This window comes from Mucor velutinosus (genome assembly GCF_035048745.1).
Source record: "Mucor velutinosus strain NIH1002 chromosome Unknown tig00001555, whole genome shotgun sequence".
Lineage (NCBI taxonomy): Eukaryota > Fungi > Mucoromycota > Mucoromycetes > Mucorales > Mucoraceae > Mucor > Mucor velutinosus.
The window spans coordinates 32,979-56,552 of record NW_027041902.1 but is presented as its reverse complement, the minus strand read 5'-3'; the positions used below and the strand labels follow the sequence as shown (position 1 = coordinate 56,552).

General features: G+C 41.8%; 11 protein-coding genes across 11 annotated transcripts; 3 read left to right on the top strand and 8 right to left on the bottom strand.

The window, feature by feature from the left end:
• Window positions 1-21: 21 nt before the first annotated feature.
• ATC70_007983 (uncharacterized protein) lies at window positions 22-1,580 on the bottom strand (the record flags this gene model as incomplete). Its single annotated transcript, XM_064827239.1, has 4 exons — window positions 22-754; window positions 807-1,078; window positions 1,147-1,460; window positions 1,523-1,580. 4 exons carry the CDS (start codon window positions 1,578-1,580, stop codon window positions 22-24), a joined length of 1,377 nt encoding a protein of 458 aa, XP_064687137.1.
• A 183-nt stretch (window positions 1,581-1,763) lies between these two features.
• Window positions 1,764-2,228, top strand: ATC70_007982 (uncharacterized protein; the record flags this gene model as incomplete). Its single annotated transcript, XM_064827238.1, has 4 exons — window positions 1,764-1,791; window positions 1,845-1,885; window positions 1,957-2,081; window positions 2,138-2,228. 4 exons carry the CDS (start codon window positions 1,764-1,766, stop codon window positions 2,226-2,228), a joined length of 285 nt encoding a protein of 94 aa, XP_064687136.1.
• A 167-nt stretch (window positions 2,229-2,395) lies between these two features.
• Window positions 2,396-7,194, bottom strand: ATC70_007981 (uncharacterized protein; the record flags this gene model as incomplete). Its single annotated transcript, XM_064827237.1, has 9 exons — window positions 2,396-2,529; window positions 2,587-4,977; window positions 5,032-5,407; window positions 5,463-5,611; window positions 5,675-5,857; window positions 5,914-6,652; window positions 6,704-6,843; window positions 6,903-7,050; window positions 7,114-7,194. 9 exons carry the CDS (start codon window positions 7,192-7,194, stop codon window positions 2,396-2,398), a joined length of 4,341 nt encoding a protein of 1,446 aa, XP_064687135.1.
• Window positions 7,195-8,136: 942 nt separating this feature from the next.
• Window positions 8,137-9,061, top strand: ATC70_007980 (uncharacterized protein; the record flags this gene model as incomplete). Its single annotated transcript, XM_064827236.1, has 4 exons — window positions 8,137-8,580; window positions 8,644-8,765; window positions 8,823-8,962; window positions 9,021-9,061. 4 exons carry the CDS (start codon window positions 8,137-8,139, stop codon window positions 9,059-9,061), a joined length of 747 nt encoding a protein of 248 aa, XP_064687134.1.
• Window positions 9,062-12,153: 3,092 nt separating this feature from the next.
• On the bottom strand, window positions 12,154-13,659 carry ATC70_007979 (uncharacterized protein; the record flags this gene model as incomplete). The annotated part of the gene is made up of 6 exons (XM_064827235.1): window positions 12,154-12,276; window positions 12,342-12,797; window positions 12,855-12,972; window positions 13,034-13,250; window positions 13,304-13,435; window positions 13,494-13,659. The coding sequence occupies 6 exons, from the start codon at window positions 13,657-13,659 to the stop codon at window positions 12,154-12,156; spliced, it is 1,212 nt and encodes a 403-aa protein (XP_064687133.1).
• A 245-nt stretch (window positions 13,660-13,904) lies between these two features.
• On the bottom strand, window positions 13,905-15,326 carry ATC70_007978 (uncharacterized protein; the record flags this gene model as incomplete). The annotated part of the gene is made up of 3 exons (XM_064827234.1): window positions 13,905-14,074; window positions 14,160-15,071; window positions 15,125-15,326. The coding sequence occupies 3 exons, from the start codon at window positions 15,324-15,326 to the stop codon at window positions 13,905-13,907; spliced, it is 1,284 nt and encodes a 427-aa protein (XP_064687132.1).
• Window positions 15,327-16,150: 824 nt separating this feature from the next.
• ATC70_007977 (uncharacterized protein) lies at window positions 16,151-16,663 on the top strand (the record flags this gene model as incomplete). Its single annotated transcript, XM_064827233.1, has 1 exon — window positions 16,151-16,663. One exon carries the CDS (start codon window positions 16,151-16,153, stop codon window positions 16,661-16,663), a length of 513 nt encoding a protein of 170 aa, XP_064687131.1.
• A 171-nt stretch (window positions 16,664-16,834) lies between these two features.
• ATC70_007976 (uncharacterized protein) lies at window positions 16,835-17,475 on the bottom strand (the record flags this gene model as incomplete). Its single annotated transcript, XM_064827232.1, has 2 exons — window positions 16,835-17,164; window positions 17,473-17,475. 2 exons carry the CDS (start codon window positions 17,473-17,475, stop codon window positions 16,835-16,837), a joined length of 333 nt encoding a protein of 110 aa, XP_064687130.1.
• A 1,596-nt stretch (window positions 17,476-19,071) lies between these two features.
• ATC70_007975 (uncharacterized protein) lies at window positions 19,072-20,322 on the bottom strand (the record flags this gene model as incomplete). The annotated part of the gene is made up of 1 exon (XM_064827231.1): window positions 19,072-20,322. One exon carries the CDS (start codon window positions 20,320-20,322, stop codon window positions 19,072-19,074), a length of 1,251 nt encoding a protein of 416 aa, XP_064687129.1.
• Window positions 20,323-20,404: 82 nt separating this feature from the next.
• Window positions 20,405-21,439, bottom strand: ATC70_007974 (uncharacterized protein; the record flags this gene model as incomplete). Its single annotated transcript, XM_064827230.1, has 1 exon — window positions 20,405-21,439. One exon carries the CDS (start codon window positions 21,437-21,439, stop codon window positions 20,405-20,407), a length of 1,035 nt encoding a protein of 344 aa, XP_064687128.1.
• Window positions 21,440-21,915: 476 nt separating this feature from the next.
• ATC70_007973 (uncharacterized protein) lies at window positions 21,916-23,181 on the bottom strand (the record flags this gene model as incomplete). Its single annotated transcript, XM_064827229.1, has 1 exon — window positions 21,916-23,181. One exon carries the CDS (start codon window positions 23,179-23,181, stop codon window positions 21,916-21,918), a length of 1,266 nt encoding a protein of 421 aa, XP_064687127.1.
• Window positions 23,182-23,574: the final 393 nt, after the last annotated feature.

Below are 23,574 nucleotides of genomic sequence, written 5' to 3'. Positions count from 1 at the left end.
ATAGCTTATGCTCATTGTAGATCACCAATACTTGTACCAACAGACAAATATACCTATTGCTACAACAATGCGCATAGCGTATTCTAGATTATCGTACTCCCAACGAGTAGGTCTACCACCCGTTGTCAATTCCTCCAAAATATCCTCCAATTGATCCGCAAATGCCTCCAGAGAAAACTTGCTCTTAACATGTTGGCGACCCACTTTACCCATTTCGGCGCCATCGTACGTATGATTGATGAAATCACAAATGCCCTTTGCCCAAAGCGCTGGCTCTGGAGGTAAAATCAATCCAGTTTCCTTATCTTTGACAGTTTCAAGAGGACCACCGCTGTTGACAGCAATGACTGGCATGGAGGCATACATGCCCTCTACAGGAGTGATGCCGAAATGTTCATTGGAAGGTGTATATAACAAGAGCATGGATTGATCCAGTAAGTAGGTGCGCTGTGCATCGTTGAAGGAGCACAGAAAGATGACTTGTGCTGAAGCAGGAGGGGTTTCGGTGGATGAAGGGAACAGAGTGAAGGTTTCGAGGCCGAATGTCTTGGTGGCTAATGTGTTGAGTTCTTCAAGATATTCTACATTTTCAGCAACACGTTTATCGTATCCACCAGCAAGTACCAGTCGATAATTAGAAAACTCTTCTGGTGATATCAGATCGTCCTTTCTCAGCAACGCGAATGCTCTCAATGCTAATTCCACATTCTTCTTCTTTTCAAAGCGATTGATTGAGACGATCGTCTTTTTGTGTCTATCCATAGGAATATTAGCGAGCGTTGATTTCAGCTAATAAAGGCTCTTACGATTCAATGATTTGCACTGTTGGATCTGCCAAGTCTACGTGTTTGTCGTATGCAGCGAAATTGATGGGTGGATAAAGGACTCGAGGTACCTTAAGGATTCCAGGAAAGGATCTTTTAAACATGCCAGCTGTGAATTGGCTGTTGACTGTAATGGTATCTGCCATGCCGGTTGACCATTCCTCTAATTTGTCGATGGGTAGTCTGTAGAGCTCCTTGAGTTTAGAATCACGTTTTGTCAAGAGTTTATCTGGGAAATGGCAGTAAAAGAGAATCTAGTTTTCTACTTGAGTACTGGACGTCATGTCAAGCTGTGTGTGTGTGTGTATGTGTGTGTGCTTACTCTGGAAGATGAAAACCACTTGAGAAGAGGGACACAAGCGCTTAACTGATCGACAAAGATAATGTCATAGGCGTCTCTTTCAAACTTTAGAATCCACATGACGAGTGCCAGTTGACGAAGAATGGCGCAAATGATGTACAATCTGCCGAATATATCTCTAGGCAGTGAATCGCCACGAACGCGCACCTCTAATGTACCGTCTCTTGTCTCTTCAAAGCAGTGATTTCTATCATGATGGCTGGTGTAAATGGTGACTTGATGGCCTTTGGATTGGATGCCAACTGCAGCATCAACGACAAGTCTTTCTGCTCCACCTACATTGCCGTGTCTCAGCACCATACTCGTACGCTATTCCATCGTGTCCATGTCAACTTACCTATGCCTAGGTCTGGATGAACGAACGCAATGTTCAGTTTGGCGTTTTCTTCAGACATGTAGCGTTGCTTTGTCAAGAAACAAAAAGGATGCTTGAATGGATAGGCATTGAAACTCAAATGGTTGTGCTCGTTGCGCTTTCATCAGTGACAGGCTTTGTACCAGAGTGAAAAAAGAGATTTTTGAAGACATCGAGACGCCTACCACGCGTTTTTCAACATTAACTTATTCCCTACATTGCAATGAGTTTACTTCAACCTTATGTAAATCGTACGTATAAGCTCCAAAGCAATGCAATGCGTCAAACTAACCTTTTTCGATAGTGGATGTCTTGGTCATCACCATTGACGGTCGAGTTTTAGTGGTAAGTTATGCCAAAACCCATCACCAAATGCAAACGCATACTGAATGCAAGACATGCCTCGCTTTTGACAGGGTAAATTGAGGGGTACAGACCAAGCATCGAATATCATTCTGGAAAAATGCCATGAGCGTGTGTTCTCCAGCGAAGGTACTGAAGTCATCTCGCTTGGCTTGTTCTTGTTACGAGGAGACAATTTGTAAGATGCTCTCTATGTTTTGATTGATTTCTTGCATCTAACAGATACTTGATTAGGGTTACTATTGGCGAATTGGACACTGAAAAAGAAGCAGCAATGGACATTACAGAAATCAAAGCAGATCCATTATCAGAACTTAAATTATAAATCGAGTATTCATACTACAAAGCACCCAAATTATAGCAACATAAGGTCAAAATTTAAATCAACACACACACACACACACGCAAACATCATCATCTTTAATTGTATTATACTTTCTCTCTCTCTCTCTCTCTCTCGCTCTGTTTCTTTTTATTAAATAAAAACATCTTCTAAATGGCAATTTGTGATAATAATTTGGAAAGATCAACATGACGATAGCCAGAACGCTCCAGATAGCCTTCCACTATAGATTGTGTGGATAGCAACACCTGATAGTGCTTGTGGATCAATGATTCTGCTTGGACTATTGAAATAAAGGTGAGTGATATAGTCCTTAGCAGCAAACATAAACACAACTTACTTGAGTCATTGGCAATTCTGTTCTTGGCTTTTGAGGGGTCGAATAACGAAGACAAGTACAAAAGCTGGGTATACATTTGCTTATCAGTGTACTCTCTCTTCATACTTCCTCGACAGCCATCAATAAGGCAACGACGGCCAAACACGGACAATGTTCTGGTACGGTTGCCACACGTAATGTCATCACAGACATACCAATTGTCGTAGTAGCGTTGAATGTATTTTCGCACAGCCAGCATGAGCTGCACCTTGATGCTGGCACTGGTAATCATCAAATGACACTTTGAGCAATCAAATCCGCACTCCACCTTGCCATCTTCGAGTGTGCGCACAACGCCTTCATACAGAGTCTCTTGTCCACAGTAATTGCACTTGAGTTCAAGCTTTTCAGAGTATCTGAATCTTTCTTGGTCGCTGATTTGAGAGTCCAATGTAGCAAATTCAGAATCATCATCATTATTGCCGCTGTTATGACTGATGAAATGGAATCGTCTTGTGTCCAGACCAAGACATTGTGCCAAAAGCGTGGGGTCGGTACCTTCGATAGGTGAACATAGACGGGTGAGTGGAGGATGCACTTGTTGATGAAGGTACCATTCAATGTCGAGCTGCATACTGTTCTTGATGACAGTATCAGGATGATATGCTCTCAGTGCTGACCCCTTTTTATCGCCGCTTGTCTCATCATCCACCTTACAGATCACATAGGGCACAGTATCACCATTCTTGACGTTTTGGCCGTCTTGAAGCATACGCAGAGCAACTTGAACGTGAGGCTGACTCTTGGCATCAGCGTAGTCTTGTGGCCTCTTGGTCAATTGCTTGTTAATGACGTACTTTTCCAACGGGATATCGCCTTGACGAATCTGCTCAGCGACGACTTCCAAGTATGCATGGATCTCAGTCACCACATCTTCACGCTCTCTATCAGACAGGATCAGATCGAGCACATGCGTAGACACATCATGCGACAGATCACACCAGTCACGACGCACCAGATCAAGACCCTTGGTCTCTACTGTCTCTACCAGTTCGCCATTTGGCTTTTCCTCCACGAGAAGAGCAGCATACTTCTTCTTTTTTAGCAGCAGCATGTGCTTAAAGTAGCCATCAATACCGATCTCCAGCAGTTTGTAGTGGTTGTTGACGCTTCTTCTCAGCAGATGCCCCATTTTCTTGACTTCATCGAGATCGCTTTGATTTGTATACACCATGATGGAATCCGTATCACCGTAAATGACATTCATGTCGAGGCTACCAGCGAGATCGACAGTGCTTTGAAGAATTTCACGACCCTTGTGTGTAATCAGCATAGCCAGTGGTTTGGCATAGAAACGAGAGTACGTAAAACCAAGACAACCGTACATACTGTTGGCAGTGAGCTTCAATGCCTTTTGTCTAATATCGAGCTGCATGTATCTGGCTTCAGAAACATTGTCTTTCATGAGACCCTTGACTTGCCTACGACGGTCCACCAAAGTCTTGATCAATCGCGGCAGGATGCCCTGAGGCAATGCTTCATCAGGCACTTCAGGCACCTTTTCCTCGCCGTCCTCCTCCTTTCCCTCTGTAAATGTTCTGCGGTTGACGGTAGTGAAACAGACATTGTATTCTTGCATGATGGATGGATACAAACTGTTGAAATCGAGCAGTAAGACGTATTTATCGTAGAATCCCTTCTTGGGCTCTAAAACCAAACCACCAGAATATGCAGGTTTTCTTCTGCCACCTGCCTTCTTCTTGGAGCTGGATGCCATGGCAACCGCATCTTCGTCTCCATCTTGCTCGGCTGCTTGCACCACGGCTGTCTTGGGTCCACCGAATGACTTTTCAGGGCAAATGTATTTCGCTTTGTGGAATTCATGCAGCAATAAGAACTCGTTACGCTCAGCTCTGGCACCTGTCATTGTTCTGGACCACAGATTACCAGCTAAATTCGTCAATTGATGTGTCAGGGGCAAGATTTGCAGCTTGATCATGAGTGCGGAGGCCAAAAAGGCGTCAAAAGCACAGTGTCTTAGCAGGTGAAGTAGTGTTTCTGAACTGTCAAAGTACTGTGCTGATTTGCCAAACTCAATGTCCTCACGGTGGATTTTGAGTTGTGATTGAGCGAGATCTGTCATACGGTAAGACTTGCTCTTGATCAGATCCTTGGATGCCAAATAAGTGTCGCAGACAAGACGGCCACTCATGATGAGTCTCTCTTGGAAAGTAGATTCACCAGCACCACCAGCACCCGCTTGAAGTTTAGGCCAGTTCTTACGCTTGAGTCTACCCAATTTATGCCAATGCTGAACGTTCAACGCCTTCATACGGTGAAGCAATACATCGAGATCGAAACCAGCAAAGTTGTGACCGACAATGATATCAGGATCATACATGGAGATTTTCGCTGTTACAGAAGTTTAGTCAGGGCATAAACCCTAAATCAAATTAACAAACTTACCAAGTAAGAAATTCAACATGGCAGCCTCTGTTCTGTCTACTTGAATTTGCAGACCATTGTCCTTTTGTCTTTCAGCTGCCACCATGTCGGAAAAGTTGGCAGGATAAGGTTTACCATCCAGTTGACGCACTGCAGTGAATCTTGCTTTGCTCATCTTTTCAATAGGTACGGTATCGTCAATTTGCACTTGGTCACAAATGAGAGCACCAGCAGCTACAATTTCATTGACGTTCTTCTTTTCGTTCATGATGGTTCTCAGACAGAGAGACATGACAACAAGCGGTGGGACATGGGTAGGTCGATTGCCTTCATCATCTACTAATGGATTTACTTTCTTGGGATCCTCGACTGATATCTCTGTCTTGCACCATGTTTCCTATATCAGGACTATTAGACACAGTCAGTAGCACTTGGTTTGCTTGATGACTTACACTAGTACTACTCATCTTTGCATCAGCAATGTCCAGCCAACAAGGACCCATCACATCACGCTTCACTAAAAAGTGCTCCAATGGACCTGTATTGGCACCAAAGATACGACTGAACGTTTTACCCTTTTCCTCGCCAGTAAATGCAGGCTCTAAGAGACATAAAATTAGTTTTCCCAATCAAATGGAGCTCCAGTGACCTAATAGACACTTACGCTCATAACCGTACAACACCTTCAAGTAATCGGCCTCTGCAGGCACATCAGGCAACTCGAATGCGTATTTCCTAGACACCTCTTTGACGGCGAATTTCGTAATTCGCTTTTGAGAGCAGAGATCGCCAATTTCAGTATAGACATCAGACATGTCCACCAATGTATTGGTCTCCTGTCCCTTGTCTATCAAACACAGTATAAGCCCAACCACGCTCTCTCCCTTCATCTTCTCATCTTACCATCCAATTGATGCTTGCGAGGCAAAACAAACAGATTTCTCTCGATATTCTTGACAGTGACACAGCAACTGACATACTTGTTGGTGCCTTTGTTGAGCACCTTACCAAACAAATACACGTAGCCCTTTTCTTTACGCTCATAAGCATCATACCACCACATGTGCAAATGTCCATTTTGTTCGAAAATATTCATGTTTTGTGTTTCTTCGCGAACAACATCTTGGTTGAATGTATCCACCATGCCCGCGTCAGCTGCCTCCCAGCTTTGCAGATCAAGACGTGGTGCAGATTTGTCGGTCGTGGTAAAGTTGGGTTTGACAGGTGTCTCGTTTATGCTCAAATTGTCGACTTCCTTTTTCAGGAACTGCTCGTCCATCATGTCCATATCGTCAGTAATATCAAAGGCTCCATAATCCTCGTCAAATGTGTCCATATTGTCTTGGCCCTGTTGTTCTAGTTTGACATGCTTAGTAGCCGTTTTGATAGGAGTTGCTGGAGGTGGCATCAACGACGACGCTGAACCGACAGTCTTGTATTGAACTTCTTTCTTGACAAAGATATCAGAAGCACCGTTGTCTCTTTGTGCTAATCTTGAAAGACTAAAGTTGGAAGGGTTGAAGGTTTTGGCTTTGGGTTTGCTGCCAAAAGCTCTCTTTTCCAACGGTTTTGGTGCTGTTGGTTTAGAACCAAAGTCTGCCAAAAGTTCTGCCATGAAATCATTTGACTCGTCCTCATCAATCTATGCCGAATGTGAGTATACTGCGTACTTTGCGTATCTCGTCAAACTTACAGGAGCTGGTTTAGGCTTCACAGCAGCTTTCAATGCAGAATTGTTAAAAAATCGATTGATTTGTTGACTAGGCTTAGCAATGACAGATTCCTTTTCCTTCTTGGCATTGTCCTTCTTTTTGCCCTTTCTCTTTCTTTTACCTGATCATCACCGTATATCAGTTACTACACACTACTTGCAGTTAGAGCAACGCTATTACCTTGATTTGCCTCAGTTTCGTACTCGTCAGAGAAATGCTGATCATCCACGCCATTGTAAATGTAGCCTGCATTGTCGTCATCTTCTACGAAATCCTCGTCTTGTTGGGCGTAATCCTCCTCCACTTCGTCGTAAATATCGTCGTCTGCCTATTGTAGTTACAGAAAGAGTTTCAGCAAATGGAACTTGGAGCCAAATCAAGAGGTGCGTACCTTGTGCTGCTTTTTACCCTTGCCAAGCTTGGCTTCTCTAAGCTGCTTCAAACGGTTCGCTCTATCAGACCTAGAGCTCATTTTTTGCTGTGGTTGTTACAAGTAACGAGAAGAAAGATTTTTATTCTGTTGCTTGCGCGATATTCGCGTTATGAATTAAAAAGGATCGCGGGTGAAGTCCCCTTTTGAATAGAGAACGCGCTTCCCAACCTGATTCTGGCTATCCCGGGCCAACAGCCCTTTTGTCAGGTCGATTGGCATTTGTTTCAGAACTTGGCAAGTCTCCTGGTTGAAGGCATGTTATTACCAGCATGGTTTGTATCTGGTGTCTGCGTCTACTGACCGTAAATAGGGTGTCATACATTCAAGGAAGCTGTCTCTAGTCATTTTTAAATGTATATGCGTTTTGATTATGACAAGAATGGAACCAACTCACATGTACGCTTCATATCAGCACCAACTATTTCAAATCTGACGCATCTAATGAGATTCGATTATCTCACCTACTTTATGACGCATAACTAGATAGACGTCAAACTATAATATATCAAAATTTATATGATGTCAAAATGGCAAAATGGATTGCCCCCCTCCCCCCCCCCCCCATCTTGTCTTTTCACATAAGGAAAATTAACTACACAACACTAATTCATCCATCAAATGTCTTGAATTAATAAGCAAGGGTAAATGGATTTTGGCGCCATTTTGGGCAGCAAGCAAACCGAGAAATCGTGCAACATGCCACTCTCAAACTATAACTGAAAGCGCCTCCACATTGAAAAAAGTCGTACGATTTCGGGCCATTGTAGTGTCATATGCAAAAGGGGTTCTGTCCAATACTGAACAGCAGCAGCCTGCAAAATGTTGCATAAAGCAAAACGACGCTTTTTCCCGAACAGCATGGGCCTATGAAACATGTTAATTCATTTTATCCGTCATTTTCTTTAGCTGACAATCCAGCTTTTTTTTGTATAAATAGAGCAATCATCAACCTTCTCATTTCTTACAAATAATAATAACAAAATGGAACAACAACAACAACAACAACAACAACCCTCTCAAAGCCTCGATCAACGCTTAGAAAACGTCAGTGCATTGCCCACAGGCTTCTTCCCATCACCTGCATCACCTCTCAGTCCTACAACCACTGACGCAGAATTGGGAGGAGAACCATCCACTCATGGAAAGCACACGCAGAAGCGTCGTGTAGTGGTAGTCGCTTATGATCACTCCAATTACGGTGATGCTATGATTTCTAAATCCATTCGTCTTGGCTTGGTTAGACCTAGTGATGAAATCCGTCTTCTCCATATTGTAAGTCAATCAGATTATCGTAATCTGTTTGCTCCCATGTTGTCTGCTTCTGGTACTTCGGGTGGTATTCATGAAAGTGTACTTGATTCCAATATGGCCAGTGCTGCTGATGCAATGATCTATGAGGTGATCAACGCTTTAAGAAAGATTGGCGTAAGTAGAAACAAGTTAGTGGGTTGATGAGAGGATGTATGATTGACAGATGGACATGCTTAGTTTTCTCACGTTACATCTGAAATCTTACGAGGTGACCCTAAAGAGTCCATTACAGATTACTGTCGCATGTCAAAGCCTGTTTACTTGTTGACTGGTTCTCGTGGTCTCGGTGCTGTCAAAAGGTAAACACGTATTTTTATATTTGAAACAATCATCGTACTGATGTTGCCGTGATATAGAACTGTGATAGGTTCAGTGTCTAGTTACCTGACAAAGCACTGTCCTTGTCCTGTGTTGATCTGTAAATTGGACCCATCTGAAATTGAAGCTCGCAAAGAATTGGATTCCAAGAAGCAAGCATCCTTTGTTGAAGTTTTGAGTAAGTAGCACATCTGTAGTGTTTGTGTGGGTCTCCCCTTCTAACGCGGTTGCAATAGATACATTTAATGTTAAAAAGCAATCATCCCCTCTTGTATAATAATACGTCTATCCCAACTACAATTCTTTACATCCTTATTAATAAACTTTACTCTTTATCTTGAAACCAATGACATACATTGTGTAGAATTCTCAAGGCTAATCATTTAACTTTATATTTTCGGCATAAAATCAGAAGCTTCCAAACCAATGTCTGTACGTCGAATACTTGCATTCTAACAATTCGCAAATCATGACTTTTTTTTCAACGAATGATTTCCAGGCCTTGCATAACCATCTACATGCTTCTAGCTGTCCGCCATGCATTTTGATCTTGTTCGAAAGCATTTAACCATATTTCAGTCGGAAGAGATTACGTATTGTTGTATAAACAAGGTAGATAGAAAAGAGAGAGCAAATTGCGTATAGAGAACCGTAGAAGAATCAATCAATTCAACATCTTCAGCCTGTCAAACCTGATAAAATCTCAGACAAGAGCTGCTGCTGACAGGCGCTTGGCATTTGGCTGTTCAAAATGGATACTCTTTCAAACCATGCAAAGGATATACTTGAAGACAGGGTCGTAGTGCGTGAGTGTCTTTAAAGCCTGAATAGCTCTCGATGTAGAATGTATACGCAACTATGAAATGCTTCAGTGACAAATGGCGCGTCTAGGCATATTACCTGTAAGCACTAAGGATCAAAAAACCTAATGTGGGCCAGAATAACAGCACACAGAGCAAATGTAGATACATTAGACCCCCTTTAAGCAATCTTTGATAGAATAAGCAGAAAGCGGATTAGATTTATCATCTTTTGCGTAGATTGGCAACAAGATGTTATTCCATCATCATTCTTTCCGTGGACATTGCCTTCCAAATCTATAAATCTCTAACCAAATTCTTGCATTTTAGCAACATCGCCCTCTAATATGTACGAATGCATTTCATATATCGTCTTTTTCGTTGAGATGAAAGTTTGTTAAGGCACTATTTGTCAAGATAAAGTAGTTATAAGCTATGAGGCTAAAGCTCCAAGCACTAGATGTCGAGTAGAGTCCCTCTCAACACGTTTGCCACTGTAAAAACCAAGTTTTCAAACGCTTATATCTTGTCAACCAACCAAGATCCCGGCTTAAAAACAGGTGCAATCGTGTTCTACGGCCTGATATTAGGTTAATGATTACTTTTTAGAATTTCTTTTGGGAACAAATTGATCATCGAAATTTCACCATTTTGGCCTTGTAGTAGCAAGGGAAAATTTGAAGATTTCAGATAATGAGGTTTTTCACCTCAAAATTGACATTTTCTACTATGGTGTTTCTATGCTCAAAATACTTTTAAAAACTTGCATGACCGTCTGAAAACGTTTTCCAGTAAACTTACTATACGTTTTGTGTACTTTTTCTTGAAAAACGTAATTTAGGTTTTTCAAAATTGCTCATCACAAAATATACTAATCGCTTTGAAAGTTGGACCATCAAATTCCTCACTTGTTTTTTCACCTACGAGCCTAGAAAACACCTATTGCTTATGTAATAAAACCACCTGTAGTATCCCTCCAAAATGCTTTGAGATGTCAAATCCAAGGTTCAGGAGATCAGTTGAAGGACAATGATTTCAAAGTCCGGATCACCTGTTGGTCTTGCAGTGAGGTTGAAGGGAGATGCACTCTGAGTGAACTTTAGTGTTGTTAGCTACAGATACTCATAAATTAAACAACGCCTACTATATAAAAGGTAGAGATATGAATGAAAAAGCGGTATTATAAGCTCAAGTGGTTGGCTGATTGCAATGTTCATGTGCACCGCAATAATTTGGTCATTTCAGATTGTCAAGCTTACTTTGAATGAAATGCATGGCTTGATATGGTGAGCAGATTGCTCAGTAACAGAAACACATTTTGGTTAAAACTATCAATTTACATGAAACATGTGTGTATCGGCATCCCCGAATATCAATTTATCAAAATTTCGATTGACAGCGGCCTTTTCTTTTCTGTATTTTTCCACTGTAATGAAAGCAAACATGCCAGAAAGGTGTCTATTGGTGTTGGATGTAAATTTCAATAACTGTAAGAATTAGCAAATTGGTTCAGTTGGTAGTTTTAGATGGTGCAAATAGCAATACCGAAAACTTATCGATTGAAAGCACACGAACAACTTGGGTAAACCTCAGTGTTCATAGCTTGATACGAAGGTTGGAGATGGCTAAGGTTCTCAGAAAAGAAAGAAATCATCAGGTACTACAGACTCTGCATCCGCATCTCCAACAATCAGTGATGCCACATTTGTTGATACTGTGTATATCAAGCAAGTTAGATTGTGCAATGCACTATGAATCACACAAGACAAAAGACGTGGACGGCATCTACTGGCACGGTTACTGGGCAGCAGATGAAGAAACTGGCAATAAGCATGGGCTATGAACAGTAAGGGCTTTAAATGAGAATTGGTCTATGCGATACTGACCTTAATTGACAGGTTATCACATTCATTTGGATTTTCAAGACAATTTATGGGGTCCTCCTTACTATCAAGCGAAGAAGTAGCTGAAACCAAGGAACCAAATGCTGTTCAGTTGTCTATGCTGTCTTTTGATACTTATCAAAATGTATTTCGATGCAATTGGTGTCCGCTGGTGATGGATTTTCTGAGAAGATAGCATTATCGAAGGAAGAAGCGCCTGGTGGCAAGGAAAGGTGCTCGACGCGTACAATTTGACATCAATGACATTGAGTGCTTGTTTGAGACAGACGATGAACCCGGTAGAGTGATAGAAATCAAACACTTTACTCATCTTTATAATGAATCTAATGATGCAGAATGCTCTCCATCTATCTCGGGTTTGTCATTTTTCTTTCTAGTGCTTTCTTTCCGCAAAACAGCTACAAGAACATTATCAACATCAGTAGCAATCACAGCAATCACACAATGTTCGTTGCTAATTAGATGGAGTACTAAAAATGAGAGCTAGCTCAAGAATAGTCTAATACGGCTCATGTAAGGTTACTTCTCAAAAGAATTGCTCTTGTGGTAAATCTCAATAGGCAGTTTATCATACTGCTAGGGACACGAATGGATCGATTATTATTATAGATTTTTAATTTATCACTAATGATCAAATGACTATACCAAGTAGCCAGTATGTAAAATTACTTTCTGATAGATTTATCACGTTGATGATAGTAGTAAGACTCTAACTCATTTTGCAGCTCTTTGATTCTCTCGCCCTGTAATTCCAATTCCTTGTGAAGACGATCTCTTTCATTCAACAACTACAAGAACAAAGCCAGTTTAGTAAACCAGGGTTTCCCATTTGATGTACTCTTTGCCTTTTTACCTGCTTCTCCCATAGTCTGAAACGTTGCTCTTCAGATTTAACCTGATCCGTAAATCGCTTGCGCAAGGATTCCTCATCTTCCTTGAATTTTGCGTTTTCATTGGGCTGAGAACGAGCCTCACCGAATTTGCGAGTCTCCATTTGAGTTTGGCGATAGTTTTCATAGTGATTGTCTTCAGTTGTAGTAATGAGATCCAACATGTGTGTTCGAATCAGTAAGCTTCTCAGCTTTTTAAAATCACAGTGAGCATCATTCTCGACTTCAGCGACGCCCCAGGAATACTCCCGCCCTTTTACTTTTCTACCGTCCATGGTGATCACATCTTGAGTGGATCCAATAACAGCAAACGGCAATGCTGCCATGATGGTACGATTTCTCTTGGTAATAAACTCATCGTCACTATCGATAGGACAAGTGTACACTTGGATGTTCTGTGCTGCAATGACTTCTCTGATCTGGTGTCATCGGATATATGAATACACTGGTCCTTGGGATACACTTTTAACACTTACATTCTGCTTGAATTTGTCCAAATTAATGGGTGTCAAAGTATCGGCTTTGGCAATGACAGGGATCAGATTGACACGAGAACCCAAACGCTTCATCACTTCAATGTCCAATGGAGCCAGTCTTAAGGAGAAGGTAGATTAGTATAATCAGGGAGCGTAGACCATCTACAGAGATACTTTACGTGTGGCCAGTTGGTTTGATGAAATACAAGCAAGCATGAACACGCATATCAATAGCACCCTTTCTACAAGGCTGTTGCTCCTGACGCATGTATTTCTCATGTTGGTCGTCAATGAAATCCACAATCGGAATCCAACTATGTCTGTTATTCACATAATCACCAAAACCAGGTGTGTCAATGATGGTCAATTTGACCTTGAACATCTTTTCTTCCAGCTCTATATTACTTGTCAAGAGCTTGTCATGGTGCGCCCATGTGAGTATTGCTTACCTGCTTTTGTAATTTGGATCTGGACAGTCTTGGAAGGTGTCTTGAGATGTCTCTTTGTAAGATTCTTTGGCTCCTTGATGGTGGATGTGAACAGTGTGTTTACAAATGTCGTTTTTCCAACACCCGATTCACCTAAGCAATTCATGCAACGTAAATCATTTGATCCTTTCACTACAAATACATGTCTTACCACAAACCATGATGGTGAAATTGGCGCCATTTTTGGCAACAATCTTATGTCTTTGATTTGGTAAATTAGCAATACCTGTGCCTGGCAAAGTAGAGGAACTGGGTACACTTGGAGGTGGGAGGCTCATCAATGGTTGCTCTTCCATACTATGAATCATATCCGTCATATTTTCTTAATAACAAAGAGAGAGAGAGAGAGAAAGAAAAGAAAAAAAGCAACAAAATACAACACAAGGGAGGTTATATTTTCAGGTCAAAATAGAGAGCATTTTGTCGTTTAAGGAGATCAACTGCATTGTTGGTCAGGAAACAAATCAAGTTTCTTTTCCTGTCGTTTTGTTGCAGACAGTGACCATCAGATCGGAAAGTAAGAATGGTTTTTATTTGAAATCTAGTATGTATTTTGGTGCAATTATGATTGCTGGTTAATGACAGCATGATAGTTCTCTGAATTGCGCTTCAAGATGTCCAAAACAGGGCCAAGAAGACGAGTGAATGCCTTTTTACCCAGTGTAGCACATTTGAGTCTGCCATGAGCAACAACAGTTGCAGCTCTAGGAGCATCGTTTAACAATGCCAATTCTATCCAAATGGTGATTAGCGATACATTGTAAAAAAAAAAAAAAAAAAAAAAAAAAAAAAAAGATAAATAAACACTCCATGTTACCTCCAAAATAGGATCCTCTCTGAAGCTGATTCACTTGTTGCTGAACGCCATTCTCTTCCTTCAACACGATAGCTTCACCCGATTCAATGATATAGAACTGATCTCCGACATCTCCCTGCTTCACAACCTCCTGTCCATCTTCAAAATACACTGATTCAAGAGCATCCGCAATTTTATGCTGTTCATATGACTCCAGGGATTTTAACAACACGACCTCTGATAAGAAGTATTCATACATGCGTCTTTTGCGTGAGGTGTTCTCCATCAAGATGGTGCGGAAGGTGATTCTATCCAAGGCCCAAAGCACAGAGTCTGATGTTGTAATAATAGTAGCAGCACGAGGGGCGTTGTACATTAAAGCTAATTCACCGAAACTACCACCTGCCTCATAGTTGGTAACCTTGTTTTGCCCAATAAAACAATCCAAAGTACCCGACTCGACTACATAAAAAAAATCACCAACATCTCCTTGTTCAATCACTGTGGTTCCCTTGACGACGCGCTTTTCAGACATGGCATTTACTACATCCAGGTACTGCTCTTCATCCAGGTTGCGAAACAAAAAGTTGCTGCTAATGGAGACTTTGATGCGCTCTGCTTGTGCCTGAGATTTGGGAATGATGACCTTGACAAAGTCTTGGTTGGCGCTGGGTGCCATGCTCTCTGCGCTAACAGATGTACGACGACCACGGTTATAGTTTGTGGGAGGCAGCGAGGGTAAAGGTTCAGTTGAAAATTTGTCAAATTCTTCATCATCATCATCTTCCAACGGATCATCATCATTATCATCGTTAACGCCATAATCGTTGGGATGACCCATATGCGTGGTTTCCCACTGGATGCCTTGCTGTTGTGAAAAGTCTTCTTGTGGTTGCTCACATAAGGGATGTAAATCATTACTGGTATCATTGGCTAAAAGAGCACGTTAGCATCCAACCCTTTGCTCGTGGCAGAATATACTTTACTATCAAATAAGTTGTTACGGGAATGGTGGTTATTTCTGTGCTCCAAGCGTTGCTCTTCAAGTTTTCGAATGAAGAAGTTGGAACAGAACTGAAGCACATCTAACGGCTGCTCAGCGCAGTATTCATTATGTAACTCTGTCAACAGCTGTGTGTATTCATCTTGCTGAGGCGCAAATTCAAATGGATGTTCATCAGCTATCATTTTGAGATGAGAATAATGAAAATAGGAGAGAAAAAGACAATCAAGCAATTCCTTCTGCTCAAGATCAACACATACAGTGTTGGATGTAACCCAACAAATTATGAGATGACATCATGAAATCAGACGAACTTTTCAGGGTAACAGACATTGCACAAAAGACATTTGGATATTACATTTACAAGCACAAAATAATTTATTCATTACAAAAGGATCAAAACGATACATCTAATGAGCCTGGGGGGTATAGTCAGATTCCGGCTTTCATACGACATGTCAACTATAGAAAAATAAGGTCAATATATAGCTCGAATGAACAAGTAAATGTATCATTTTCATATATCTTTTTGGTTAAGCTTTTTCAGTTATGGAAATAGTTTCTTTCACCGAATATCTCAAACTGAGCTGGGTTTAGTAGCATAATGTTTTGTTCATCACGTAAAGCAGCCAAAAAGATGATATAAAGATGACCAAACTGAGAGAAATGTACTTACGTTGACCAGTGGAATGAATAAAGCTTGATGGGTAAAGAAGCAAATCCAGTGAAGGAGCAGTGTGCGCCATGTATTTATATGTGTTTTCCCGCTCAAAAATTTTTTCACTGCTTTTTTCTCTTGTCATCTCTATGGACTGTTTATACTTTTAATTTGTTTCAATAGACATCCAAATGCCAAACATGAAGCAAGTATAGAGTTTATGAAAATGCGCACGAAAATGCAAAGAATGATAATAATACTTGAGCAACTGTATAAATTGGAGTCAAGTATTGGTAGATGTCTTCATTCTCCATTTATCATAGCTAAATCAAAAATTTATCTTCATCCATCATGGTCAATGTCAAAGCCTTTATTTTAGTTCCTGTCGCTCTCATGACTACCGCTGCTATGGCACAAAGTAGTGTCTCTCCAGCCTCCGCTGAGATGGAAGCCAGCGCCTCTGCTGTCCTGGCAGACATGGCATTTGATGCAGAGATTCCCCTGAACGTTGTCCTTGAAAAGATGGAGGCATTGGAATACAAAGCAGCAGCATCCTTTGATAATCTGGGTGATTTCGTAACTAGCGTCCTATACCCACTAGGCTTTGGTCAATTGTGCGATACTCTACTCAATGTCAGTGCGAATTTGGGCTACATCTTGGATTTGAATACAAGAAATGGTGTGCAATGTTCAGCTGAGAATAGGAATGTCATCAACAGTGCCACAAGCTGTAAAGCTCCTGATGACCTTACTGGCTTTGTCAATTCTGTACTCTGGCCACTTGCTATCAGCGGCTTCAAGGACACTGCTGAAAAGATCAATGCACAAGCATCTTGTTTAAAAAAGATACTGACCGGACAATAAAGCATGCGCGCTCTTGTTGTGCAATGTCAATGCTTATATACCCATATAACTAGAATAAAATACCCCTATCCATAGCTCCAACAGCATGAAGCACCTCACTCTACCGTATACTGTATATATTCTCATTTATTTTTCATTATTAAAAGGACTAAAAAATGCAAAATGCTACATTTAAGCCTTGTTAGCAGCCTTCTGGAATCTGAATCTAGGAGGAGGGAGACGGTTGCGACGGTCAACAGCGGAACGAACACGAACAACTCTGGCGTGGATAGCGCAAGAGATACAGTAGTGGAGCTTGACGTACAACTTGGGGATAGTGTATTCCTCATAGATGGAAGCTTCTTGAAGATCACGGACAGCAGCAGCTTCTACCATGTTACGGATAGTGAAACGCTTGATGGCCTTATCCTTGGGGACACAACGATAACAGTTGATACAACGAACAACCTTGTTGTGGCCACGACCGTGCTTGTTACGTCCGTTATTTCTTCTTTTACAGGTCTATTAAGTTTGTGTGTGTTTAATGTGTGTTGCTCTCTCATTTGAGTGTTTGCAATTGAACATGGATAGAATAACGACTCGATACACTGGCGCATTTATAAGTTTACTGGCTCTAGAGCATATTTCCATCACATTGGGGATGGGGACATGTCGGAAACGATGGTGCTGGGTCGAGATATTTGTGTGATGCATCCATCCTTCTTATCCAAAAAACCGTTACTGCAAATCATTCATCCATCCGTCATTCATTCTACTTGTCGCATGCAAACACTCCCAAGGCCCAAAAAATACATGTATCGCTCACTTACCATACTATATGATCGAAGATGTTTCGAGAGAGAGAACTCTATAAGGGGATTTGAGGCTTCTTTTTGAGTACACTATGCGCCACTTCAAATCCGGACAACGACTACGGTAATCCACTGTTGCAAGGGCGCTCGTAGTACTACTAGTAGCATTATTTGGCATGAACCCGAACATTAATGCTCTCTCTGTAGCATGCTCTGAATCTAGATTAATAGATACAAAGTCTTTAGGCCTTTGCATCATAACAAAAATGAGCTTATTGACAAACAAATGTGCAAAACACAGCCGAGTCTGACAGCTTTCGAGCCTAAATATTTTGACATGTAGACCTTTATGAGCCACCGGAATGACACCAAACAAATGTACTTGAGTAGTAGTAGCTTCCTGACACCTTTGCTCAACTTTTTGGGCCAAAAAAAGCATGGCCAAAAATCGACCAGAAAGCATGAGGTACCCCTCATGGTTTTCATCGAAAACCAAACGACCGCGTTTTTCACCTTGAAAATGAAGACTTTTCCTATGGTATATATTAAATCAAAAAGATGCTATTGATCCAAAGCAGCCCCTGGAACTTTGTTTGTGCAACCTCCTTATGCAAAATCTCGACATTTTGGCCAAAAACCTCATTTCATATTTTTGTAAATGACTCAAAAAGCTTATTCAAAACATCTATCTTACTTGGTATCATTGGATGCGCCTTGAAAGGTATTTCAAGAGTATATTAGGAAGTACGTGCTGATCTTCACAACTTGTATAGTCGAATCACACAAAACAGATTTTTTTTTAAAATTTTGTTTATTGACTGCTTCGCGTACACAGAGAGTAATAGGTCAGAGTGAAGAGGCGAGTGCAATTTAGATACAGGTTTGGATAACTATAAGCTAAAATATAAAGAATAAGATACTAAACTAAACTATATATAAAAAAAAACTATCTAATAAATGGTTTTGGATTACAGGAGGGAATGGCACTGATCTTCCGCAATGGTCTGACGAACACTGGTTCGAATACTGGCCAATATCGCTGTATGGTCCATAGGAACATTGTCATAGATGAACCTCATGTGGGCAAGCCACAGTTGACCAAGGGTGATGATGAGGATTCGGAAAGGCTTGATTCCAGCAATTTGGCAATACCAAACGTTGGAGAAATCAAGGTGCAGAAGAGCCTCTTTAATATCTAGAATCGAGGTGGTAGGCCACAGAAATTCGAAGATGACTCCCTGCCAAACTTTCTCTTTAGAAGGACACTGAAAGAGGAGGTGACTTGGGGAATCGTTCATAGACAAACAAACTGGATAGAGAGGAGACACAAAGACTTTGGGCATAATAACATGCAAGAATCGACGGTGAGGAATTCGACCCAGAATGAGACGGTATATCACATTACGTTGGACAGTGGTAAGAGACAGGGACCAAAAAAATTTCCAGCTGGACGCAGAGATTTTGCGCAATGCCAAAGGAGAGACCACAGACGAAAGGACAGCCCGACGAAATGCCTTAGCCGAGGCCTGAACATTACCAAGAGGTTGATCATCAAGGAGACGAAACTGCTCAATCAAAGGAGCAAATGAGACGACTGAATCCTCTAAAGGAGCTGGGCTACAGACTGGCTCGAAGTAAGGTTGAAACTGTAATTTCCCTGTCGCTAGGCCTTTGAACACTGTGGAGGGAGTTCTTTTCCAGGTGAGCAGAGAGGGGTCGCGAGTATCCTTCCAATGGACGAAATTGAGCCGGGAATCGTACTGAAAAACGTCGGCCACCATCATTTCTTTGACACGAAGAGGAAGCACGAAGCTGGAGGAGGGAGGGGACAAACACTACAGCCTGCAGTGGCAACGCCATAGCAATAGCTGTATTAATGCGGGCAGAGCCAAAAGAACGAGGGAGATAATCAACAGCACGATATATCATATCCACAGTGCCAGTTCGTTGTTTCAGTAACCCTTGAGAACGAGACGAGGGAAAAAGCAAAGGGATTTGGTGAAATTGGCAGTTGTTAACATTTCGAGTGTGATGGCTGAGAAGAGATGACACAGGATGGGCATCAATGGTGGATTGATCATACACCAACAAAGGTTGCAACCATCGAAAGTACAACGCCGAAGCTTGTAGCTGGATGTCGATCACCCCGAGACTACCTTGTTCCTTTGGGAGAGTCCAGACAGACCATGGGATGACGGGGAATATGTTCTTTCTCAAAAATTGTATGGCAAGAGATCTCAGCTGTTTGAAGTCTGCCAGAGTCAACGGAGTAACCCGTAGGATGTACCAAAGTTTGGAGAGCAAAAGAGAGTTCAAGACAGTAGCTCGACCGACAACCGACAGTGACCGAGTAGAATGTATTTGAGTGGCAATTTTGATCTTTGTTACCAGCGAGCCCATGAAGTTGACACGTTGGAGACGACTTTGAACCAAAGGAAACCCCAAATAGATTAAAGGTACATCATCTTCGACGGAATGTAGATGATTGATGTGGATTTGAGCCAACGAGGTCTCCCAAATATCCCATGTATCTCTACCAGATACCGAAAAAGCCTCCACCTTATCGTAGTTGAATTTGGCATTGGAAGCGCCGCAATACCTGGACATATGTATTTGCAACCGAGCGAGATCAGCAGAATCATGGACAAATACCAAAGCATCATCAGCATAACAAAGAAGCTTGGTTCGTTCAGTTCCCATAAGGTACCCTTGGAATTGACGATCGTTAATAATGGCCAGCAAGAAGGGTTCAAAAGCTAGGTTGTATAGGATTGGAGACAGTGGATCACCCTGCTTCAAACCTCTCAGTTTCGCCACTTCGGACGACAAGTGTCCATTGAGATTGATACGAATTCGGTTGTCGCCCATTAACTTGTAGATGCATTTCACCAAAGGACGGGGGAAGCCAAATTTCAGCAAGTCGTGCCGCAGGTAGTCTAAATTTACTCGATCATAAGCTTTTTCTTTGATCAGGGAGAAGGCCAATATCAGCATCCAAAGAGCCAAATGTAGGATCGTCGTCTCGTTGTTCAGCAATTGTCCATCTTCGTTGTGCGTCTTCCATGTCGATTGATAACATCAGAGATTCCTGCTGTTCACTAGAGATTTTCAAATAACCAGGAATGGATCGGATCAAGGTACTAAGAGCTACTGAATCAGTTGGATCAGGAGTAAATAGAGTAGAGTAGAAGTTAGTCGCTATGGTGGAGATACCCTGTTGATCGCGACAGAGTTCACCAGTAGTGGGGTCCCTCCATTCAGTGATAGAGCGCTGATTCTCTCTGGCCAAAGCTCTCCTCTTCAGGAAACCAGCAGACTTCTCGCCATTTTCCCTCCAAAACTTGCCGGCTTTGAGAATCTCAATTTCCGCTATAGTGTGTTGCAGTAATTTGATTTGAGCATTGACATGATCTAGGCCTTGGAAAACCAAACCTCTATGCTTGTGTTGTCTCATCATCTTGTTTCGCTTGGACAGTAACTGATGCAGTTGTTTCTTCCTCCAATTCAGATCTTCAAATTGAAATGACTTGGTGAAAATCTTGACTTCAGCTTTTACCCAATCCCACTGTTGTTGAGGAGTAGAAAAGGATTTGATTAGTGTAAATTGCTCTTCATTAGCCAAGAGAAATTCGGCTAATGCCTTGCGAAACTGTCGATTGCGAGCCAAAAATGGGTTAGCCTTCCAGCTGCCAGATCCTCGTCCATTATTGTCTTGATACTTGAAAGTGAAGCCTAATAGTTCATGATCCGTCCATTCTGGAGAGAGATACTGTTGATGGATACTAGGAATTTGATGATGAGCATTCGTACTGCAAAACACATAATCCAAGATGGCCGAGTTTCTCCCACTATGCCATGTTATCTGTTTGTCATCTCCAAAAATGTCAATGTAGTAGTCATCTAACAGATCCGTCCATTCCTTAGGGGCACTAGCCAATGTTCCATCCATCCTTCGATGCTTGTATTGATAATTAAAGTCCTCCATAATAAAAGTGTTGTGTAGTGTGTTGGTAATAGTATTCTTAACAATGGGTGTGTCAAGGAGTTCTGTATAAAAGGCTGATCGAGCCGATGGAAGAGATGATCAACCATATATGTTTAGAATAGTTGCAGTTGGTGTAGTAGTTGTTGATTCCTGTATATCGCGAGTTAGGTGAACAGAAGCTAGTATATATCGTCCCTCATCGATGCCTTCCGATATAAGATTGATTGTATAATGTTTGTTGAGTGCTATAATGCCGCAATGTTGTGTCCAGAGACTTGATTTGCTGTTAAAATGATTGTTGAGTATATCTATTGATGATGAGTTGGTAGCATGAGTTTCTTGTAACACCAGTATATCATATTCTAGTGTTCGAAGATATCGAATGAACTGTTGTCTTTTCTTGGGATTTTCTGATTTGATTAAGCCTCGGCAATTGAGGGTGGCTATTTTGAGTTGATGGTGGATATTATTCATATTTAAAGATTGGTGGAAGGTGGTGTACCTGAAGGCGCAGGTGGTGTCAAATTCCTAACAATCGTATCCATATCATCACCAGACATGTGTCTGGCATCACTGTGGGAGTTGGAGGTATCAGCGTGTTGGTATCTGGCATACCCGATATCTAAAGAACCTTCCTGGCGGGTTAACTTCTTCGCTGCTTTCGAGGGATCAAATTCAGGATAAGATCTGCGCACATCCTTGGAAACACTGTTTAATGCATCCGCATCAGACAACTTCGTATTCGTGTTGTTCTCTTCCATAATGGTATCTCCAGTCATTTTGGTTTGCTGTCGAGAAGCTTCAGGGGTGGGTGAACCAGCATTAGGTTGAGGAGCATCCTGCATGATATGGTCCTTGTCTTCTACTGGTTTGCTTCGACGTTCAGAATCGGCCCTCTTTAAAGGAGTAGGCTTGGCTCCCTTTCGTTCCTTGGGCTTAACAGAAGTTCTGTCGACAGCACAAACCTTTGCAGGTACCGATTCTGCGTTGTTTCTATCACAATTCTTCGATACATGTCCTCGCTTGTTGCAGTGGTAGCAGATTGCCCATTTGTGGTAGTCGGGGCAGTCAGCACGACAGTGATCAGGTCTCTGACACTGGCGGCAAAAGGATGGCATTTGATCCCATTGCAATAGGATTTGTCGCTGGTCATCTTCCTTCGAGAGAGTGTCCCAAATGATAACTCTCTTGAGAGGTTCCAAGTGTCGCTGTCCACTACATTCAATTCCAGCTTCATGTGAATCCATACATTCATTATCAGGAACATTGGATAAGGTGAGATTGAGGGTGACATATCCTTCACCTTGAAAGATACCAGTCTCAGTCTTGAAAATACCATGATCCAACACGTCTCCAAAACAAGAGAAGCGCTCCGCCATTTCTTTCTTCAGCTGGACAGCTGGAAGAAAAGGTAGCTTCTCCGTAGTGATACGCACAATGTTGGCATCTTCAGTAAAAGAGGGAAAGCCCTTCAGGTAGGTCCCATCCTCCAAGGTAATTCCCTGTTCGATGACAGTTTTTCGGCCAGCTGCATTTGGTAGCCAAAGAGTTTCCAAGAATTGGTGACCAAGGTAGTGCCTAGTTTGTTTTCGATATCCTAGAAAATCCTCATACAGATCATCTCTTTCTGCCTCTTCGTTGAACTTGACAAGTGCCTTGTCCAGAAGAGTTCTATCTTTAACTGTAGTTAAGTCTATGAATACCGAGTCCTCTTCTATACCATTCATGAATGGTCGAACCATTGCAATAGGTTTGGGAGGAGTGGTGTTAGCTGTAGACGCGTTCTGGATCGAGTCAGCAGGAGGGGTGTTCAACGTAGGGTTGAATGAAACATTTTGCTGTTGTTGTCGTTGTTTGCCCTTCTTGTTGTTGCAAGCGACACGAGTCTACAACTCAGGAAGAGAGTGTTGCGATGTCATTGATTACAAAATAGAGTGCTGAAATAGTTCACAAAACAGATTAAAGAAGTCGAAAAAATACAGAATCTGGCCAATTTTGAACAGAAGAAATTAAGCTGAGTTTGAATAATTTTTGGTTGGTGGTGGCGGTGGGTGGCCCTGCTGGCTGACCAACATGCTTTTCTGATAATGTCAATGATGATTGTGATTCTGATTAAATAGGGATCATAGATTTGA